The 22,772-nt window shown below is 41.1% G+C and overlaps 1 protein-coding gene across 1 annotated transcript in view; it reads right to left on the reverse strand.

The window, feature by feature from the left end:
• The window catches only part of LOC124593217 (heterogeneous nuclear ribonucleoprotein U-like protein 1), a 134,194-nt gene that overhangs the window by 92,475 nt on the left and 18,947 nt on the right, over positions 1–22,772 (reverse strand). Inside the window, exons 3-4 of the mRNA XM_047131907.1 lie at positions 15,389–15,573; positions 6,081–6,160 (exon numbers count right to left, since the gene is read on the reverse strand). Of these exons, the coding sequence (XP_046987863.1) occupies positions 6,081–6,160; positions 15,389–15,573 (265 nt within the window). The remainder of the gene's footprint in view (positions 1–6,080; positions 6,161–15,388; positions 15,574–22,772) is intronic.

A 22,772-nucleotide genomic window follows, 5' to 3' on the forward strand; every position in this document is an offset into this window, starting at 1 on the left:
TACTTACCTTAAAGAAGACATGTAAAATTGCAGACAGAAACGATTAAAAAACATGCATAAAGGTTTTGGCCATAGCCTTCAACAGCAGAAGAGAAGCACACACCATTCATACACACAAGCAAGCACACCTCACAACATGAGCACCTTGGTCTAGAATGCAACTATACACTATCATTCCGTCCCCTTCCCCGTCCCCACCAGACTGCTGCTTGCATCCAGTGTGAGATACTGGAGTTGGTGGTTGTGTGCAAGAGGTGTGCTGGCTTATGTTTACGAATGGAATGTTTCTCTCTTTGCAGGAGGAGGCTATGGCCAAAAGGGTTATGTAAGTTTCTTTTATTGTGGCTGTCTGCAACTTAACGTGTCGTCTTTACGGTAAGTAACAATCTGCCTTTTCCTAAACTGTAAGTATTAAGTGAAGCTACTCTTTGCTACAACAAAATACATTCAGAAGCATCACACAATGGAGCAGATTTACTCTAGACTATAAGTTTCACCCAATTCAAGCATAATCATTTCTCAGCCTCACCAGCATCTGATTCTTCACCCTCACTAGATAATCAAAAACGCTACTCAGTCACTAACACCAACTAGCTCATCTTCAAATCCATAAGATTATTGGAAATTTCAGGTTTTTAAAACTTTTCATGACAAGTTCTACTGATGTCAACCCCAAAGCAGCCAAAATCCAGTGGCACGTGTCTGACGCGAAAGCATATTGTGAATGACCTCTTGGCATCACAGTTGCATCGTTCATTATGTTACCTCCATAGAACTGTGTTATACTAGCATTGAATTAATGATTAATAATCACACCCAAAAGCTGCAACAAACTTATGTCACCAGGAATAATCATTAGATAACAGTTTTTTACTGTCAGGTTTTATTTCACTCAGTCACCTGTGTGCCAGCATAAACTATCCAGCACAAACACTGATTTTGAGTGAAGACGAGCTCCGGGGGGTTTATTCCGCACTGCTGAAATCCAGTCTAGGACCAGTTCCTCTGTCTTCCACTCACTGCTGTGGGCTCTTAAAATGGTATCAACTGCGAAGGTTTCTTCCTTAGGGAGGGTTTTTAGATTAAAAGCCATGTATGACACCAATTTTTGTCAATCAGCTGTAATGTTTAACATCACTGTGCACAAATACTTTTCAGTACCACATTTACGTATTTGCACACTACATTCCCGTAAGTTATTTACTGCAATACTTCCGGCATATTGAAATCGACCTGAATTTTGTCTGGATTCCCTATCTGGGAAAGTACATAATTTTTGCATCAAAGTTTGATTACATAATGCTGAAAAGATACCAGGCTGTTTCCTTAAGTCTGAGGCAGTTTTTGCACAGTTTTAGTTCTGCAACGCACAGATTATTTCATTGCATAAATTACCAGACTCACCCAAATGAAACTAAACTCTGTTGGCAAAAACTTTTTTGCATGCTATCTTGCAGCCTTCAGTTTGAATCATTTTTGTTGTAACGGCATAGAAACATTTCCTATTTTGAATTACAAAAACAAGCAAGTCATTTTCCACATCTGGAAAGTAGCACTTTTGTTCTCGAAGTGCATATTGACTTTTTGAGATACACTACCAATGAATAGGTTTGTGTTCTTAACATCAAATCTGCATTCAGCTTTCAGTATTGTTTTTTGTAGCTGATAACTTGAAGTTCAAATTTCACTCTTTCACTAGTACATTCCTTTCCATAGTCACTCACAAACAAAAGATCAACTTTTCTGTCACCCTCAACTTCCTTACACCTCCCGATAAATCTGCTGCTTTCATGACACTCAAGTCTGGTGCAGATGGTTTGCCACCTAGTGGCAGAGCAGGTGAAGCTTAAGATTTTAGCGTAACGATTCTATTCTGCCAGCAGTTAACCCAGGAATTGGAGAGGGAGAGATGCAACTCAGAGTACTGTCTAATTTAACTTTCTCCTAAATTTAGTAGTGTGGCTTATATTTGAGATTTACTTTTTGCTATAATCTAGTGTCAAAAGTTGAGGTGTGGCCTATACTCATGCAAATACAGTAATATATATGGTTGTGCTCGTGATTTTCATCACCCCCCCCCCCCCTCCATCTTCTTTCTTGTCTGTATTAATGTTTTTTTTTTTATCATTACTGGCAATTGTTTTTGCGTATGTCCTTTCAGTATGTTTTATCCCTTCTTTGTAATCAGTAACCTTCACCACTTCACTGCTTTCTGATGAATTTCATTGTTGATTCCCTATCATCATGTTTTCAGGTCTTGTTTGGTATGCAGTCGGTAATTTGATCTTTGAATACTCTTGTGTTCCAACATTCTCTTATGCACTGCTAATGAATCCTGCTTTCAGAATTTAATGTTTGTCACATTTTGTTTGACCCTGTATCTACAAAACATGAGAAGGGCAAGTGTGTCATATCACCACCTCCCTATTCTCATTTCCCACCCTTTGCCAATGCACCTACCCATCTTTCCCTGTTCCACTCCCCCCCCACACATCCCTGCCCTACAATCCCCTGACACTGTGCCTGTTGTCATCCAAACCCTGCACACTCCGCCAGACAACGTTCCTCTTCCCCCCCCCCCCCCCCCCCCACCTGTACACTATCACACCTTCCTCTTCCCTCCTCCAGACTGCTGCTAAGATCCCATGTGATAATTGCATTCTGGCCCAAGATACTGGAGTTGGCAGTCATACATGCATGAAGGTACTACTTTGGTATATGAAAGGTAGGTGTGTGTGTGTGTGTGTGTGTGTGTGTGGTGTGTGGTGTGTGTGTGTGTGTGTGTGTGTGTGTGTTTTGCCGATGAACGCTGTAGCAGAAAGCTTGATGTACATATCTTAATTGCAGGTTTCTGCAACTTAACATGTCTTGTTTGCAGTAAGCAGCAATCTACCTTTTCCTACACTTTCGATATTTCTACATAGAGTTGCCACTGTTTCACTCCTAGGAAAATTCACACTGCTGTAGTACAATTTAGACTGAATGTTTGAGGACAAACAAGACTAATACTTTTTGGAATTGTAAAAGTGTTGCTCAGAATTAAGTTTTCTGTTCCATTAAATCCATCATATATACTGTATGAAAAGAATATGGATCACGCAACTCAAAGCTAAACACAAATTTTCACTTCTTATAAAGAGTACAGCACATTAATGTGAATGGGAATTATTGAACGTTGAAATGAAGCTGTGTGCAAAAGAGCAAATGATTGAGCTCACTCCCCACTTGAGAGTTGTGGACTATTGCTCCAAGAACATTTTAATCTTCATGTCAATCATACACTGAGGTAACGTAAGTCGTGAGAAAGGAGATGTGCATATACAGATAGTGATAGCATTGTTTACACAAGGTATAAAACAGCAGTGCATTGGTAGTGCTGTCATTTGTACTCAGATGATTCCCATGAAAGGATTTCCTAGGTGACTATGGCTCCACGATGGGAATTAGCTGACTTTGAATTCGGAATCCTAGTTAGAGATAGATACATGGGACATTCCATTTCAGAAATTTTAATTCAATATCCTGAGAGCCACAGTGTCAGGAGTGTGCTGAGAATACCAAATTTCAGGCATTACCTCTCACCACTGACAATGCAGTGGTCCATGGCCTTTTCTTAACGACCAAGAGCAGCAGCTTTCGTGTAGAATTGTCAGTGCTGACAGACAAGCAATACCACATAAAACAACTGCAGAAAACGATGTGGAACATACAACAAACAAATCTGTTAGGCGAGTGTGGTGAAATTTGGCATTAATTGGCTATGGCAGCAGATGACAGATGCGAGTTCCTTTGCTAACAGCACATCATCACGTGCAGTGCGTCTCCTCGGCTCATGACAATATCAGTTTAACTCTACACGACTGGAAAACAGCGATCTGGTCAGATGAATCCCGACCGCAGTTGGTAAAAGCTGCAAGTACGGTCCAAGTGGCACTGTGCAAGCTGGTGATGGCTCCATAATGGTGTGGGCTGTTTTTACATGGAATGGAGTGGGTCCTCTTATCAAAATGAACCAATCACATACTGGAAATGGTTGTGTTTGGATACTTGGAGACCATTTGAAGCCATTTAATGGTGGGCTTTTTATTGATGACACTGCACTACGTCATCAGGCCACAATTGTTCGTGATTGATATGAAAAACATTCTGGGCAATTCTTGTGACTGACTTGGTCACCCAGATCACCCAACGTGAATCCCACTGAACATTTATAGAAAATAATCAAGCGGTCAGTTGGTGCACAAAATCCTGCAACAACACCACTTCTGGAATTATGGATTGATATACATGCAACACGGCTCAATAATTCCGCAGGGGACTGTCACAGATTTAGTAACTTCATGCCATGACAGGTTGCTACACTACACCAGGCAACAGGACTAAAGAAAATTTTAGGAGGTATCCATGGCGTTTGGAATCTCAGTGTGTATCTGACAGCATTAGTCATGATAGCCTTAATGTCATAATCAGGGTAGGGCGTGGTACACTATTTTTTTAATTTAAGGAAACAGAACCTGTCCACCTGCATCTACTAGATATTGGGTGTGACAAAAGAATTTACTGTTTAACAAGCTTTTTAAAACTTGGACACACAAAGCACAATTAAATATAACGGAAAAAGAAATTAAGAAAATTTTGGCTTCTCAGTAAGAAAAAATTTCTAGAAATAGAAATATTGACATTCAACAAGTGCCTGAACTTAGAGATCTTAGTGTTATATCTGGAGTGTGGTTGTGATTTGGGCTACAATCTGGACAGAGTGAAACTCACATAACAAGAAAGTAGAATAATTTGCTGTGGACCCCTACAGCAGGAAATCCAATATAAAGTATCTGCAGACATGCCAACTTCGAAAAGTGAAAAATCAGGAGAAGTTTAGCGGTGTAATATTGTAAATTACAACACACCCCTGACGATTAAAGTTGCAATAATGCAATAGCTGTAACAACTGAATTACATTTTCTTTATTATTTACTATAAGCGAGGGGGGAGGGGAGGGGAGGGGGGGGGGGGTAAATGGGAGGCAAGGTTGAAATTGTCGAGTGGAGGGGCGGGTAGTAAACCTAAATATTTTCCCTCTGAAACATTTATCCCTCTAACTTCCCCCTAGGCAGCTTAATTCTCCCTAAATTTAGGAGGAAATCCCCAACTTGGCAACACTGCCTTGTAGACACAACAACGCTAATCACTTCGCTTGGAACAACTATAGACTACTACATGTCCACGATAACTTTACGATTGCGCTGGTGGTACCAGAAGTGAAGGAAATTGGCACTAGTTGAAAGATATTCATTTGTCTCCAAACGCTGACAACGATAAGTTCCTTACTTCCTTGTAGGCGCGAGCTACGCCTACTGCCGCCCCCAATAGCCACCGCACAAATCTTCCAAGTTAACATAGACAAGTAGCAGCCATACCTTGTCATCCACCAATATATCGAAGGCGCAGGATTTTCAAATAGTAAGGAAAGTATTGAAACTGCTCTGATAATCTGGAGATCGATCTTCATGGTCAGGAGATCGGGAGGAAGAAGGAAAAATCGGGAGTCTCTCGCTTAAATCGGGAGAGTTGGCACGTCTGTATCTGGTATAAGAATACACAAGGAGTTTGTATACAGACATGCAGGAGGAGGATGACAAAAAATAGAACAAACGGCGCAACTTAGTAAGGACAAAAGTACGTGCAAAACAAATAAGTGCACTAATGGTGAATGACTTGGTGTTGGGAATGAGTCACTCATTTATCACTTCACTGAGTTCAGTAAATCAAAACAGCACAACTCTACCACCTAATATGACCATACACAGATATCTTATGCACACAAGGACTACCTGCATTTACAAATTTGAACAACACTTTTCAGCATCATCTATTACTGTGACCAGCTACTCCTTTACTAATGTATTCAGCAATCTTCCCTGTACTAACAAAAGCACACTATCACTCGATACGTGCAGGAATAACTAAAGGCTTCAACAATTCATTTTTACCAAAGCTTGTATTAAAAATATGGGCTTAATGTATTTTCACTCTTCACAAAACAACTGCCTGTGCCAAAATAAGACACAGTATGTACTCACACCAACTAAGGATCACAGCATTTTCATCATACTCCGGTTCATCATCTCTACGCTGTGGACCACCTGCAGTGAACCCTCCCCTGAAAGAAGAGAACAGATAAACAACAACATTATCTCAAATTTCTAAATTTAATTTTCAGCTATTATAGGGGGGGAGTTATGACAACAATGACAATATATTTTTCACTAAATCAAGCTTGTGTACTTTGCATATTAACACTCTTACACAACGAAGAGAATGTAGTCAACTACTTTTAGTATCCTGCTTGTTTCTGAATCCAGTTCCTCACCCTTTGCCGATTTAATTCAGATACACGCTATTACCCTTGTTTTACCTTTGTTGTTGTTCACCTTAATACATCTTTTCAAGAGACAGTCAATTTCTGGTGCTTTATCGTCTGACAGAATTACTATGTCATTAGCAAACCTCAAAAATTTTATTTTTTCCACCCAAAATTTTAATTCCCTTTCCCAATTTCACCTTGTTTTCCCTTACACTTTGCTCAATATACAGGTTCAATAATATCAGAGACAGGCTATTACTGTCTCACTCCAGTCAACTATAAATGGATTAGAGTAACAAAGTGATGAACAGCGAAGCAGAGTTGAGGGTGGAAGGGGACGATGTTGATGGTTCGCAGGTGCGTGTGCATGCAGCATGGCTGCCAGTGCATGTGTGCACAGTATGGCTGTAGGTATCAAAAACTAAAATTCTGTACTGACTACCTTCTTCATACCACCTTTTAACATACGGTATTGAGTTCGATTTACAGGATCATAAAGCAGTTGTGGCTTAATGCATGCACTCCTGTGTGTACAGTGAATCTATGTTCCTATTATTTGTATATCTCAACAAAAGCACCAGGAATTGCACTGTCTTTTACAATAATCAGAATTATTCACATTTAGTTTAAGTAATTTTTATGAAAGGAGCACTGAAGTGGATCTGCAGTGTTCTTTTGCTCATCTAAATACAGTAGTCAACATTAAAAATAATATTAGCTGCTGAAGTACTTACAAATCACAGTAGTGCGCAAATAGTACATTATACTAGTGTGGATGGGTATTCCTTAATAACATGAGATTTATTGGGGAAATGTGGTACAGGCCATTCAGTCAAAAATATGAAACACCAACACAAAAAGATGGTAAATGCCACTTAATTCAGAATAACGTTCGTCCTTCAACACACTCATTCTCTGTGCTATGGTCTGTGGAAGAATCTCTGGATTTGCCAAGGATATTATCTTCCCAATACTACTTTGTACACTCCACTTTTCCATGCTTCCTTAACAAACATTTCTGTCTGGTATACAACGTTACTCCTCTTCTCTGGCATTACTTGTGGCACTGCATCCCTTATAGTTCTTGAATTTCTGCTACAGTAAAGCTTTTGTTATTTGTTGGTATGGAATCTTTGATCTACACCCAAATCATTTCAATGGCATTGTATTGACAGTGGCATGATGGAAGTCTAAGACCCCTGTTTCTACGTTCTTCAGCAGACTCATCTGCAACACTATGAGCTTTTTGTCCTCCACTATTTCCAAGAGTTCTGCTTTATATAAATTGTACTGAACTTTCACAAAGTGGTGTTCAGACTATTCAACAATGCAGAATTTTTTCCATTGCTATTATTTGAGCTTTATCTTCAGTATGAATAGTGTGGGGAATTATCCATTACAAAGCCACACAGCCAACTTACAGGGTGTTTCAAAAATGACCGGTATATTTGAAACGGCAACAAAAACTAAACGAGCAGCGATAGAAATACACCGTTTGTTGCAATATGCTTGGGACAACAGTACATTTTCAGGCAGACAAACTTTCGAAATTACAGTAGTTACAATGTTCAACAACAGATGGCGCTACGGTCTGGGAAACTCTATAGTACGATATTTTCCACATATCCACCATGCGTAGCAATAATATGGCGTAGTCTCTTAATGAAATCACCCGAAACCTTTGACAACGTGTCTGGCGGAATGGCTTCACATGCAGATGAGATGTACTGCTTCAGCTGTTCAATTTTTTCTGGATTCTGGCGGTACACCTGGTCTTTCAAGTGTCCCCACAGAAAAAAGTCACAGGGGTTCATGTCTGGCGAATAGGGAGGCCAATCCACGCCCCCTCCTGTATGTTTCGGATAGCCCAAAGCAATCACACGATCATCGAAATATTCATTCAGGAAATTAAAGACGTCGGCCGTGCGATGTGGCCGGGCACCATCTTGCATAAACCACGAGGTGTTCGCAGTGTCGTCTCAGGCAGTTTGTACCGCCACAAATTCACGAAGAATGTCCAGATAGCGTGATGCAGTAATCGTTTCGGATCTGAAAAATGGGCCAATGATTCCTTTGGAAGAAATGGCGGCCCGGACCAGTACTTTTTGAGGATGCAGGGACGATGGGACTGCAACATGGGGCTTTTCGGTTCCCCATATGCGCCAGTTCTGTTTATTGATGAAGCCGTCCAGGTAAAAATAAGCTTCGTCAGTAAACCAAATGCTGCCCACATGCATATCGCTGTCATCAATCCTGTGCACTATATCGTTAGCAAATGTCTCTCGTGCAGCAATGGTAGCGGCGCTGAGGGGTTGCCGCGTTTGAATTTTGTATGGATAGAGGTGTAAACTCTGGCGCATGAGACGATACGTGGACGTTGGCGTCATTTGGACCGCAGCTGCAACACGGCGAACGGAAACCCGAGGCCGCTGTTGGATCACCTGCTGCACTAGCTGTGCGTTGCCCTCTGTGGTTGCCGTACGCGGTCGCCCTACCTTTCCAGCACGTTCATCCGTCACGTTCCCAGTCCGTTGAAATTTTTCAAACAGATCCTTTATTGTATCGCTTTTCGGTCCTTTGGTTACATTAAACCTCTGTTGAAAACTTCGTCTTGTTGCAACAACACTGTGTTCTAGGCGGTGGAATTCCAACACCAGAAAAATCCTCCGTTCTAAGGAATAAACCATGTTGTCTACAGCACACTTGCACGTTGTGAACAGCACACACTTACAGCAGAAAGACGATGTACAAAATGGCGCACCCACAGACTGCGTTGTCTTCTATATCTTTCACATCACTTGCAGCGCCATCTGTTGTTGAAAATTGTAACTACTGTAATTTCGAAAGTTTGTCTGCCTGAAAATGTACTGTTGTCCCAAGCATATTGCAACAAACGGTGTATTTCTATCACTGCTCGTTTAGTTTTTATTGCCGTTTCAAATATACCGATCATTTTTGAAACACCCTGTAAGTTTTACAACAGCTGCCTCTCAAACCATTTCAGAAATTTATCGCGGTTCAGCTAATCAAAGGAGTCACTCATTTTCCTGAATTTCTAAATCAGGAGACAGGTATGAAACCAGACAAAGTCCTACATGCAAGACAACAATTCTTGAGCCCTTTTCCATGAGAGCAGAACTTCCACATGTACTATCATCTGTGCGGTCTTTTCTGATGGTATGGCCAGCATTTATCCAGGCTCCACCAAGCCAGACAAGGTCTTCGGTTGGCTCTTTAATGATGTTTCTTGAAATTGAGCATGCCACAATACGATATCACCCCTCTCCATTACAATTTTTCATCCACAATTTTTTTTTACTTGAAACTTGCTACCAGCAAATAATTCTACCTCACAAAGAGTAACGCACAGTCTTTTTAAATATGGATGTTCTTTTCTCTCATAATATCTACACATGTGGCGATGAACATCATATTTTTTTGTTAGTTGTTGCTTTATGGGATTGGGGGGGGGGGGGGGGGGGGGGGGGGGGGGGGGGATTTGCTTCGCCATACCACTGCAGCAAAAAAGTAATACGCAATCGACAGAACATGTCATCTGCTGAAACATCTGACAAATTAGATGGCACACATAGATGTAAACAGTTAAAAAATGTGCACCATATCAGGAATGAACACCATCAAGCACAGAGCAGTAGGCACAGAGTGCAGCAGGGTTCAGTGTTGCCACTTAATGTCAGTAGCCAGAACAAGTGTCCTGTACGCTGCCAGGCTAAAATGACCACCTCGCGATGTGAAGGCCGAGAGGGAGTCGGGTGAGGTCAAAAGTCCCAGAGTTGGTTCTCCTGGAGAGAAGACCATTGTGCACCCCAAAATGATGATATATGCTAACAGGCAGGGACACAAAGTCCATTCGAGGGAACAGAATGACTAACAGGCCGAGGGAGGAGAGCTGCAGCATCAGCAGCCTTGTTCCCTGGCACGCCGACGTGACCAGGGACCCACAGGAACACCACGTTGGCTCTCCCCACAGCAAGCGAGTGGCGGCATTCCTGGGTCCACCTGAGCAAAGTGCGCAAAGACTCTGAAGAGCACTGAGAAAATCTGAGCAGATGACAATTTGGAAGCCTGGCGCAGAGCTCCATAGTAAAAAATAAGAGTTTCCTATCAAATGTTAGTCCCTAGAATTTTGTCACCAACGAATGGAAGAAGGAATGGGCTGAGATGTGGGAACAGGTGTTAGAAACACCCAGTGTCGCCAGAAGTTCATACAGGCAGTCTTGTCAGCACAAAAGCAGAAGCTATTGTTGTTGCTCTGTGAGTAAAGACTATCAACACATCACAAAAGATGCTGCTCAAGTAGACAGGTTTGTTGAGAGGTGCAATATATCACCAAGTCATCAACAGAGATACAGGCTCAGATACTTGGCAGGAGACAATCCATAATGGGATTAATGGCTATTAAGACACCACTGAGCACAGAACCCTGACACACCCCATTCTCTTAAATAACACTGTCTGGCTAAACTGAGCCCACACAAACCTTAAGAACACTATCTTTTAAAAATTCCTGGATAGAAAGGGACAGGCAACTCCAGAAATCCAACGTGTACATAAGACAGAGGATACCTGTCACTCAGCAGGTGTCGTATGCCTTCTCCAAATTAAAAAAAAAATATGGCCACAGTTTGACACTGTCAGAAAAAAATTGTTCATAATGTGAGTTGAGAAGGTGACAATATCCTCAACTGCAGAGCAATGCCTACAGAATCCACATTGGGCTTAGTGAGGAGACTGAAGCCACCACAACAGCCGACCATTAATCATAAGTTCCATCACCTTGCAGACGCTACTGGTGGGAGAAATTGGGTGGTAGCTGAAAGGAAGGTTGGTTTGTGTTTGTCCTTACCAGGCTTAGGTAAGGGAACGACAATGGCCTCACACCAGCAACAGGGAAATGTGTAATCTGTCCAGATGGGGTTACATGTACGGAGGAGGAAGCGTAGGCCCTCAGGATTAACGCCATATGATCCTGGAGTGCATGACAGGGACAAAGAGTGCAGGTTTAATCTACCTTATAGTAAAAGCAGTATAGTAACATTCATGATTTTGGGAAGAGAAGGATATCGTCCTTTTCTCTGCCACCCGTTTCAGATGGAGGAAAGCAGGATGGTAGTGGGAGGAACCTGTGTAAAATATCGGCCCAAGATTTGGAGATATCAAAAGGATAGACAATGACATTGTACGCTATGGTCAAGCCAAGAACCAGGGAATGAATCGCTGTTCTCGAAAGCTGACAGATTACCCCAACCACCAGAAGTGGGAGTAAAACTGTAAAAAGAGCTTTGGAAAAAGCCAACTAGATTTTTTGTTATCCCTGAAAACACGGCAACACTGCACACGTAGTTGTTTATTATGGAAAGAATTCACTATCGTGGGATGGCGTTTAAAAATGTGGAGGGTTTGTCTCCACGTGCAGATCGCTTCGCAGCATGCCTCAGTCCACCAGGGAACGGGGGCGAGTCTCAGTGAGAAAGAGGTGCGAGGTACGGAACATTCCACGACAGTGAGAATAGTGTTTGTAAGGTATTCTACCTAGTCATCAATGGGGGCAAATGGTGTTAATCTAAAATGGATAATGAGAAGTAGAGTTGCCTGTCAGCTTCAGAAAGCTGCCAGCTGGTCGGACGCACAGATGGCACGTATGTTAGCAAACCAACACAGGGTATATGGTCACTCAAGTGTGTGTGTGAGAGGACAGACACTCAAGATGATGAACAAGCTGAGCTGTACATATCGAAATGTCCAAGTGGGAAAAGAAGTGCGTGGAATCAGAAAGAAATGTGGGTGTACCCTTGTTCAAACAGATTAGACTGAGCTAGCTGAAGATACCTACTACAAGAGAGCCCCTCTGACGGGTGTAGAGAACCCCAAAGGGGATGGTGGGCACTGAAGTCACTGAGCAGCAAAAAGGGAGGGGGAATTTAGCAGTAGGATGCAAAATGTCTGCCCTCATGACAGCACAAGACAAGGGTTGGGTTGTTTGGGGAAGGAGACCAGACAACGAGGTCATCGGTCTCATCGGATTAGGGAAGGACAGGAAAGGAAGTCTGCCGTGCCCTTTGAAAGGAACCATCCCGGCATTTGCCTGGAGCGATTTAGGGAAATCACGGAAAACCTAAATCAGGATGGCCAGACGCGGGATTGAACCGTCGTCCTCCCGACAAGACAAGGTTGTGTAGACATAGCAAAGAGAGAAGATTAAACCAAGAAGGGGAAGACAAACAGCAATAGCTTGAAGCTGGGTGTGCAAGGAAATTGTGTGATTATAGATGACTTACTGAATCAGCAACATGACACCCATATGAGCTGGAGTCTCCACCTCAGGGAGAAAGTCAAAGTGGACACAAGTATTGGAGGTGAAAGCAATCGTAAAGGCATAGTTTTGTTTCTCGGGAGCAAAAAAGAACTTGACAGTATGATTGCAAGAGGAGTTGTAACTCAACCCTATTGACTTTAATGCTATGAATGCTCCACTAGAGAATATTCATATCTGATGATAGACAGGAGATGGATCAAATAAGGGGACAATCACTGCAGTGGCTGACAAGTACCAGAATTTGAACGTACACTATGACCTGGTTCAGAGACTGGAGGATCCTTCCTTGTCCATTAGTTCGACAGAGGTGTTGGTATTAGCCTTGGGTTAGCCAGCAGACTGGTTTTTGGTGGTCTGTCCCGGTGAAATAGAGGTCGGGTGGGTGAGGATATGGCATAGTGACACCGCTGAAGAAAGGGAAGTTTGCTTGCTTTTGTTTTGACTGCTTAGAACTTTGGCGTTCGTCAGGTGCAGACCCAGATGTTGGTTGGCTATATGTGCACAGAAGGTCTTCATGGAAGTAATCTGTTTTGGATTTCCGTTTGCAAGGCATGCAATTTAGCTGGTGCAGGCGATCGTTTGTTGGCATGGTGTGCACCCATGGAAGGGGGAAGATGAGAGTCTGACCTTGGAGCTGGACGATTTCACAACTATGGGACCAATCTGTGAGTCACAAGTGTGCGTCGACATATCCTTTGTAAGTTGGAGTGTAGCAAGAAATGTACTATAATTGTCAGAGGGTGGTATATGAGGTTTGCAGCTAGCTAATATTTTCTGAGTAGTTAGTAGTAATCTTTTCCTACGCCTCACTCACCTTACATGATTGTCCACAGGGACCAATCAACATATGAGAAAGTACCAGCTCAGGTAATCACCCCTTTTGGGCCTAGCCCTTACCTGGGGGATGTATGAGCCAACACAATTCTAATAAGAACTTCGGTTTCCTGAAGAACTTGGTCCCCAAGAGAGAGGAAAAGAATAGGAGGAGGATAGACATGCAGCATAGAAAGGGAAGTAGTGCTGCAAAGGCTGGGGCCCCATGGTAGCCAAGCACATACTCAGAGTGGTGAGCCCTGTGGGGGGAGGGGGACGGAGGAGGAGGAGGAGGAGGAGGAGGAGGATGGGGTGAGCAACATCTGGTTGGAATGAGTTGAAGTTTGTTACTCATGGTTCTGTTCTCTTTTTATCAGGTGTCCGTAGTTTATACGACTCAGGTTCTTCCTTCTAGGCACAGAATGTTTCATTACAAACTTTAACAACAATGTTTTTATATATCTTGAAAGTGCATGCAGTTCCTTAGACTACCTTCGTCAGAGGCAACTGTCACAACATTATCTCTCACCACCTCTAAATACTCTCGCACCAAGCCCAAAACTTGGTATGTCTGACCATGCAAAACCTGAGAATATCACAGAACTTTCTGTTTAGCACTCATTTTCCTGCACATTTCTACTACAAGCTGGACATCCTGCAGCATGAAATAAATTTGCTGCACAGAGAAACAAAGCACACAATGAAGGGGACCAGTACTGTTTAGTAGGGATGGGGTGGGGGAGGGAGTGGGAGGAGAGAGAGAGAGAGAGAGAGAGAGAGAGAGAGAGAGAGAGTTCAAACCCGTATTTCTTGCTCTCCACAGGCAGTGCATGACCTACTACACCATCCAAGCACAAATAGTCCAGACAAGACTAAAAGCATCTATTATCACAAAAACCATGAATGAAAAGCTGAAGTCTCGACATCTCATTAGCAATAAAGATGGGTGTCCATTTCGGATCTGTAAAAGTGGCGAACAGCTCATCAATCCGTGCTTAACAGATTTCGAAAGAACATAGGCACCTGCTGTACAGGTAGAACTCCTGCAATTTGTGCACTACAACATACTGCTAGAGCTGCACTTTTGCAACATAGTAGTAGTAGTAGTAGTAGTAGTAGTAGTAGTAGCAGCAGCAGGAGATTTAGTTTGCCTGGAATATTAAACTAACTAAAGAGCACCATATGGTAATATTTTCCACACTAATTTTCAGATATTATCAAACATCCAGATAAAGATCTGGCAATCAAAGAGCCACACACAGAATGGAATCAAATTCAGATCACTGTTCTTGAGCTGCCTCTAGAAGAAATTGTGGTACCTTAAGAGGTCAATTAATAATTGATAGAATCAAAATCAGCTTTTAATTATCTTTATGAAGTAAATATGTACACCAGAACTGAGTGCAACAATTCTAACACATTGAGTTTCCAGGAAAACCATGCAATGTTACAACTTATTTGATGTTATTGAATAACAGTAAGTACTTAGTCATTAGATACAGAACAACTTCCTATTAGCGAAGAAACCTGTTCTCTTTCAAAGAAACCATCCCAGTCAGTATTTGAGTTATGTTATTTACAGAAATTGCACGAAACCTAAATTTGAACTGTATCCTACAGCAAAAAGAGCTGAACCATGTCACATGCTCAATTAACACTAAGAGTTACTGGGTAATCCGTTGCTAGTTGAGCTTCTGGAGTATCTGAGTGCCCAAGCAGAAAACTACAGGAGGTACCACGAACACAATAAATGCAGACCCTGTAGAGGGCCTTGCTTCTATACTTCTCATTTGTACAAAAGGTGTGCAGTTTTGGCTCAAATAATGGGCAACTACAGATTTTATATGTACCACACATTTTTGAAACATAGTTACCTTCTGTGTGGACTTGGAGAATGTTTACGCTTCTCACCACGTTTGTCTTCACTGCCCTTATTGTTATAAGAATCTCTCCTTTCCTCCACTTTCTTATCATCAGTATTTTGCGACTTCACCTCAGGTTTAATATCTGTGGTAGTATCTTCTTTCTTCACTTCTGGGTGTTCCTCTTTCACATCCACCTAATAACAGACACTAACTTTAAAATTCTGATCCTGAATACTGAAACAGTAGTGGCATACTTCCACATAATTTTTGAAGGACATGTAAATGTCAAATTAAGAAGTGCAAAAACAAATAGAGAGAAAGAACTAATTTAAGATTAGTCATTACTTAGAATAAAATGCCTTAAGCCAATGTTCTATTAATCCACTACACCCATTGCAAATGGTATGAGCAACAATCCATTAATGACACAAAAACCATCCATGGAATTATTTTCAGAAGTGGAGACGAGTTTACAACCAAATACAGTAATAAGGGGGTGGGGATGGAGGGCAGTGGTGGTGGGTGAGGTGGAGGGCAGTGGTGGTGGGTGAGGTGGAAGGTGAGGTGGAGGGCAGTGGTGGGGTGTGGGGAGTTAACAGTTTTAGGAAAGGGGTAGATTGCTGCTCACCATGAAGATGATACATTGAATTGCAGCACACACACGGCCGCATGGGTGCATGCGCTGTGTTTGTATAAATGTGTGTGTTTTCTTTGTTGAATAAGGCACTCCGGTGGAAAGCTAAAATTTGTAACTGTCTTTTCAATGTGGCTGTCTGCAATTCAAGAGCTCATCTTTCATCCTCTTCCCAATACTGTTGATATTCCAACAAGGAGTTTCCATTGTTGACAGGATTTAATGCTACTTTTACTGCTCTTCTGGATCACACAGCCCTCTGAAGTTTTTTTTGTCCATCACTTCTCAATAAGGGCCTGCCAGGCAGGTTCCAGGTTCCAGGTTGTTACCTGAGACCCTAACAAACACAATCAAATGGGTGATTAAAAAAGTTGACCCCATCCCTGGGGATCTCTCCTACTGAGTTAATTACAGTTGGTCTACACTCACTTTCCTCTTGAAAATGAAGGAAGATCAGGGTTTACTCTGCCTACAAGACCATTAAGATAAGAATACAAGCACTGATATAAGGACAGCACCAGAAATTGTCTGTTTCCTTGTCATAGGCTCCTTCACAGCATTTGCCTTAATTGATTTTGAAACAGAAACACCAATCAATATGGCTAACGAATTTAACTCTTCTCTCCCCAAGTGCAGTTTGACAACCTCCGTTTTACCTTAACAACCCTTATGTAAATCGGTATTTTAATATGTAACCCGATCCACAGGGTAAACTTACATTTTTGGGACAAAAGCAGGTTTCAGCAATGGCTGTAAACACAAACATAACCTGGGGACACTAATTTGGCTTCCAAGCCAGATAAGTGGAACAACTGGTCCACATCTTTTCAATTAACTAGTCTGTATTAGCAAAGGGTGATTTCAATTCTTCTTCACTTGCTTCACATTTTCCCCCCTGAAGAGGACCCTAAATCAGAATGTGTGTCCTTTAACAGAATCTCACCTGCGTCAGTATGATATAAGGCACTTTCTTTAAAATTTGGAACTCCCTTCACCCTCGTTGAGATGTGATATGTGATGGGACCCACTCCTTCCCCTTGTATGAAATTTACCCCATACTCGGTAAAAATGAAATTGTTTTATTTGTTGGTTGAAACAAATTAATAAAACCATATTTTATTTATAAAGTATATTAAACAGTGTTTTTAACACTGTTATCAGAAATACTATTTTAAACATGCCAACCCTGAGCAGTATTCGGATGGATAGACAAAAAGAAACAAAGAGGCTCGACGAAAATAGTATTAACTGTTTTCATGGATCCACAAATGAATCCAAGAGTAACCCAACATATACCCTTTTTGCACTATCCATATGCCAACAAGAATTTACGAAGAACAGCGCAGTTGAAAGACAGTTACATCACTAAAATCTGTATGTAGGATTGTTGCTATGATGTTATGAATATAGTCTTGTCCAGATCTCAAGTGATGTAGCAGTTTAGTGTATTACGTTCAAGAACAGAGCTCTATCAAACAGCTTACTGCAGTTGTTATATAATATTTCTTTCGCCATTTGGGGGGTGGGGTGGGGGGGGGGGTGGGGGGGGGGGGGCAGGAATAAAGAGTTTCATAAAAAAGATTGTGCCTCATTTACAGCAACAACAATGTACATCAGATTGGTCTTTTTTATATCAGGATCTTGCATTACTCATTTTCCACAATTCATGGTTACTGCTTTCTGTACTATTTATTAACTTATGTTTGTCATAATAAACAATATACATTGAAATGCAAAAGAAACTGGTATAGGCATGCATATTCAAATACAAAGATACATAAACTGGCAGAATACGGCACTGTGGTCAGCAACGTGTATATACAAGTGTCTGGTGCAGTTGTTAGACAGTTACTGCGCAGTTGTTAGACCATTACTGCTGCTACAGTGGCAGGTTATCAAGAGTTAAGTGAGTTTGAACATGGTGTTACAGACTGCACGAGCGATGGGGCACAGCATGTAGCAATGTAGTGGTGATTTTTCCATACGACTCATCCACGAGTTTATCAAGAATATCAGGAATCCGATAAAACATTCAATCTCAGACATCGTTGCAGCCAGAAAAAGATCCTGCAATATAGGACCAACAATGACTGAAGAGAATCGTCCAACGTGACTGAAGTGCAACCCATTGCAAATTGCTGCCGATGTCAATGCTGGGCAATCAACAAGTGTCCGCATGCAAACCATTCAATGAAACATCCTCGATATGGGCTTTCAGAGCAGAAGGGCCACTCTTGTGCCCTGGATGACTGCATGGCACAAAGCTTGACACCTCGCCTGGTCCCGTCAACACCGACATTAGACAGTTGAAGACTGGAAACATGTTGTCTGGTCGGATGAGTCTAGTTTCAAGGAGGTGGGTGCATTTGGAGTGATATGGGACCCCTGATACATCTAGATAAGACTGACAGGTGACATATGTACGCATCCTGTGTGATCACCTGCATTCATTCATGTCCATTGCACATTCCAATGGACTTGGGCAATTCCAGCACGACAATGCGACACTCCAGATGTCCGGAATTGCTTCATAGTGGCTCCAGAAACACACTTCTGAGTTTAAACACTTCTGCTTGGCACCAAACTCCCTCAACATGAACATACCTGGGATGCCTTGCAACGTGCTGTTCAGAAGAGATCTCCACCCCTCGTATTCTTACGGATTTATGGACAGCCCCGCAGGATTCATAGTGTCAATTTCCTCCAGCACTACTCCAGACATTAGTAGAGTCCATGCCACATGGTGACACATTTTAGCTTGTTTTCTGCTATGATAATTACAGAATCAAACTGGTTATAAACTTCCAAATTTAACAGTGCATAAGCAAGGCACTGACTTAACACTGTTGTATAACAGCTGCAACTCACAGTATAAACCACCGTCAATTTTTACACTGATGTCACATTGCTTTAAGTTCTGGGGAAGCTCAAAGCAGTCTGCCTGACATGTTTTGGAAATAATTCATGTTATGAAGAAATTTGACTATGTCTCATTGTGCAGTGCTACTGACATGCCAATTTAAATCCAGTTTGAAGCATAGTATATTCTGTGTTCGCATAGTTTGCAGTTATGTGTACTGGTGAAAAAGTGTAAATGTGTTGCTGTAGTGGCATAACCACTGCTGGTTTCTTTGAAAGTGAGGAAACCAGCACCCCTATTGCCATAGGGACCAAGCCTAATACCTGTGCAACAGCAGCCACTGGTGGGTTTCTATATAACTGGTTCAGAAGCCTGATGATAAATTTCTTTAAGCATCAAAGAAAAAAGAGGCCCGCTTTAGGATCTGAAACCAGGGTGTATACGTGGACAAGGAAAAAAATTCCCAGATTTCCCAGTTAAAAATATACTTTCTCCTGGGTGGAAACATAGTTTTACCGTGTTAATTGACAGTATATTTTCTCTTGGAACTGTATAACTTATCAATCCTTTGAATGGTTATGGTTTTATACATGGGCGTAGAATATCCCAGTGCTTTAGAAAACGAAACACCTTTTGGAAAGATGTTTGATGTTCAGTAACATGTACGCTGCACATATTCGTATTACAAAAGTATAAATTCGAATCCCATAAAACAATGTTACTTTCTGAAGCATTGAAATTGAGATTGCGATGCGTATTTGGAAGCCAGTCATAGCTCATGTCATGTGATCTCGCCAGCCGATGATGACAGTGGATATTCAGAGCTTCGGACACGTGGTGTAGTCAGCCAATAGCAACATCACTGTTAAGTAGCGCGAACACACGAACAGGAAAAGTTAATGGTTTAAATTAATATATATGATGTTGCTACAAGAAAAACAAAGCTTTCACATATAATATTGGTCTAACGCCAATATGCTGCAAGAGGAGCTAAGCTTTCACATATAATGTCGGTCTTTTATGCACATATTACATTTTAAGATATATATCACAAATATGCCAGTAAAATTTTTAATAACATAAAAGTGTGATCTTCTGGGCTATAAATTCTTCTACATGGCTCGTCATCAAAGAGCTGCTTCTTAAATGAGTCCCAGATACCCAGTGAAGTAGGCATCAGCCTGATATTAAACTTTTCAATGTGTTTTCGGGATGTAAATTTCCTTGGGTACCAGTTCTTTATCATCTCATGTCTGGTTCTTTGTTATGGCATAATGTCATACGTACTAGAAGATGAAAACGTACACTTGAAATGCAGTGAACACTTGAAACTAGCCAATAGTTTGAAACTAAACCCTTTGTTTCAAATATATTGACTGCCTCAGCGTAAAAATATTAATAAAGGACAATTTCTTCAGCAAACCGATAAAAATAACTTCATTGTTCTGCATGGCAATTAATGCTTGACTGTCAGAAAGGCGGAAATAAAATAAAATATAAAACTAATAACGTATTTTAGCCTTCCATAATTATGTACATGTATTTTAATTCACATGATAGCTCCCGGCCAAAGAAATCAATTTTGTTTTCATTTGACGTGAGTGCAGTAGACAAAGAGGAAACAGCAAAATCATTAAATGTAAAAAAGGGTCACGTGGACACTATCCGCTTCCCTATTATAACTCAGTCTGCTCTACGCATCAGACCCGTATCTACGATATTTCCGAACCGGGGCAATAGTAGATAATGGCGTCCTTCGAGCGTTTGAGATAGGCTGTCAAAAATTTAACGTTCATTTTGTAGTGCACATCTTTCTGAAGACTCTGATACATAAAACATACGTGTCCGAGGAATTGTAAAACATGTTATTTGACCTCAAGTGTGCCAAAGTGCAGCACCACACCTCTCCACACAGCATTCTTCTATCGCACGTCACTATTTTGGTCTGTGAAATTTAAACGTGTATATTTTGTACTGGAAGCCATCAAACTATATTCAGGACAGTGGAAATTAAAATGTCCTATGGTGCCTCTCCTGCTTCCAGTCTGCCGGTAAAAAAACTCTTCAGAAAATTTGCACTCTTTATTCCCTATTAGCTAACAACTTGCTGCTTTGCGCGACATAAAATTTAGTATAGGATACATAAAACCAGTAAAGACATGAGACAAGCAAGACAATACACATTTCTTCAATCCTTAGCTCCTAGATTTTTTTCCTCTCTAATCTTGCTATTGCTACAGCTTTACATGGCGTGCTTTCCTTTCAGTGAAAGGATCTGTTACCTCAAAGTTCGTCAAACGTTTTGCTACATGAAAAATTGAAATGTCGCTGTCTAATACTGAAAAAGCTGTAATTACAAATAGGCCCAAGACTGGTGTGGTTTCTCGACCCGATTACCTATATTTTGTCACTGTCTGCGAGATAAAACAAAATAGGCCATTATAATACTGCAGCAATTGTAACACACGCCAACTAAACGAGACTTTTCGCAGAAATGGTCATTTTTATAACACAGTAGACTATAATTCACAAAGTACCAATATCAAATGCGTATTAGGCCTACTCCAAGCAAAAAGCTTTGTGTTAGGAAATAGTTTTACACTTCAACTTCATTCATACGCTCCAGTTTCTCAAGGATGAGATTGAAAAGTAGTAGTGTGAAGTTTTTATATAAATTTGGAATCGTCATATTCTTCCATAACTTAAGTGATGTCACCGTTTCTTCTCCTTCCTCGTTCTACAAACAATGTTGTCATCACTAATTCTGTATATATTCCTGCCAGTGTCAAAGCTTATTCGCCGGTTAACTTGACTAACTCTGTCAGAATCATCAGTTTAGTTATCCCGCGATTATTCTCAGGTTAGGCGTTATTACGTGTTCGTACAATGCGTTTTCCGTGCTACTTCCAGAATAGACCTTAAAGCAGCTGTTAGCCGGAGACTGTACAACTGGCCCTTGCTAGTATATTGATCTGGCCAAAAATTTTCTGTCAAAATTTCATTTTCTTGGACACACCGAGAAGATAATACATAATATCTCTTACCTGTTATTCCTGTTAGTCGTTTATTCATGTCTCTGGTAGTCTGAATCAATGGATTTCTCTGGTAATCCTAACACTCATCATTCGCAAACCCAATCAACCACATAATCAGACAGTGGTTGGCTTTCTTTCGTTCAGCTATACTCTGCTCAGCTCGTATAGCCCCTTTTGTCTGCAGGAAAGTTTATTTCTAGATGTGACGAGGATTCCACTGACAGAGACATTACGTACACTATGCACGCATTCACAAGTCAACTTATGATTCATTCAGAAATCAACTTAGAATGTGTTCAACAATGTTCAAAAACTGACAGGGACACGTTTCAAAGTCATACGAATACTCAATAGACCAACGTGCGTGGATACTAGGCGCTTTATGAAACAAGGTTTTTTCCTCAATAATATGAATTGCTACAAGATCAAAAGTTTCTGGTATGTGTTGCAGTAAGTTTGGAGCTGTTTACAAATAAGAAAATTTATTCTGTTTCAAGAAAATTATCGTAACTATTGCCCTAATCAACACGGATAGATATTTGACATGCTGACACTAGAGAGCTAAATTGTATGCAAATTTGCGATCTTTTACTTGATTTTTGTTGAAACTATAGGTTTGAAGCAATTTTCTACCCCCATTCCAAAGGGCAATATACTGGGGCAGTTGCCTGCAGATAGTACTTGGCGTGATGCTGCAACTTTTGGCCTTAAACAACTGGTGCCAACTGCTTTAAATCTGACAGTAAGTGGCTTTCACAATTTGCAATAATTTCCTTGTTTACATGTTTGCAGCTTGGTTTGTATTTTTATTCTGAGTGAATTACGTCTACTGCACTTCCATAATAAATATTGTCTCGCTATTAA

The sequence above is a fragment of the Schistocerca americana genome, chromosome 2, assembly GCF_021461395.2.
Source record: "Schistocerca americana isolate TAMUIC-IGC-003095 chromosome 2, iqSchAmer2.1, whole genome shotgun sequence".
Lineage (NCBI taxonomy): Eukaryota > Metazoa > Arthropoda > Insecta > Orthoptera > Acrididae > Schistocerca > Schistocerca americana.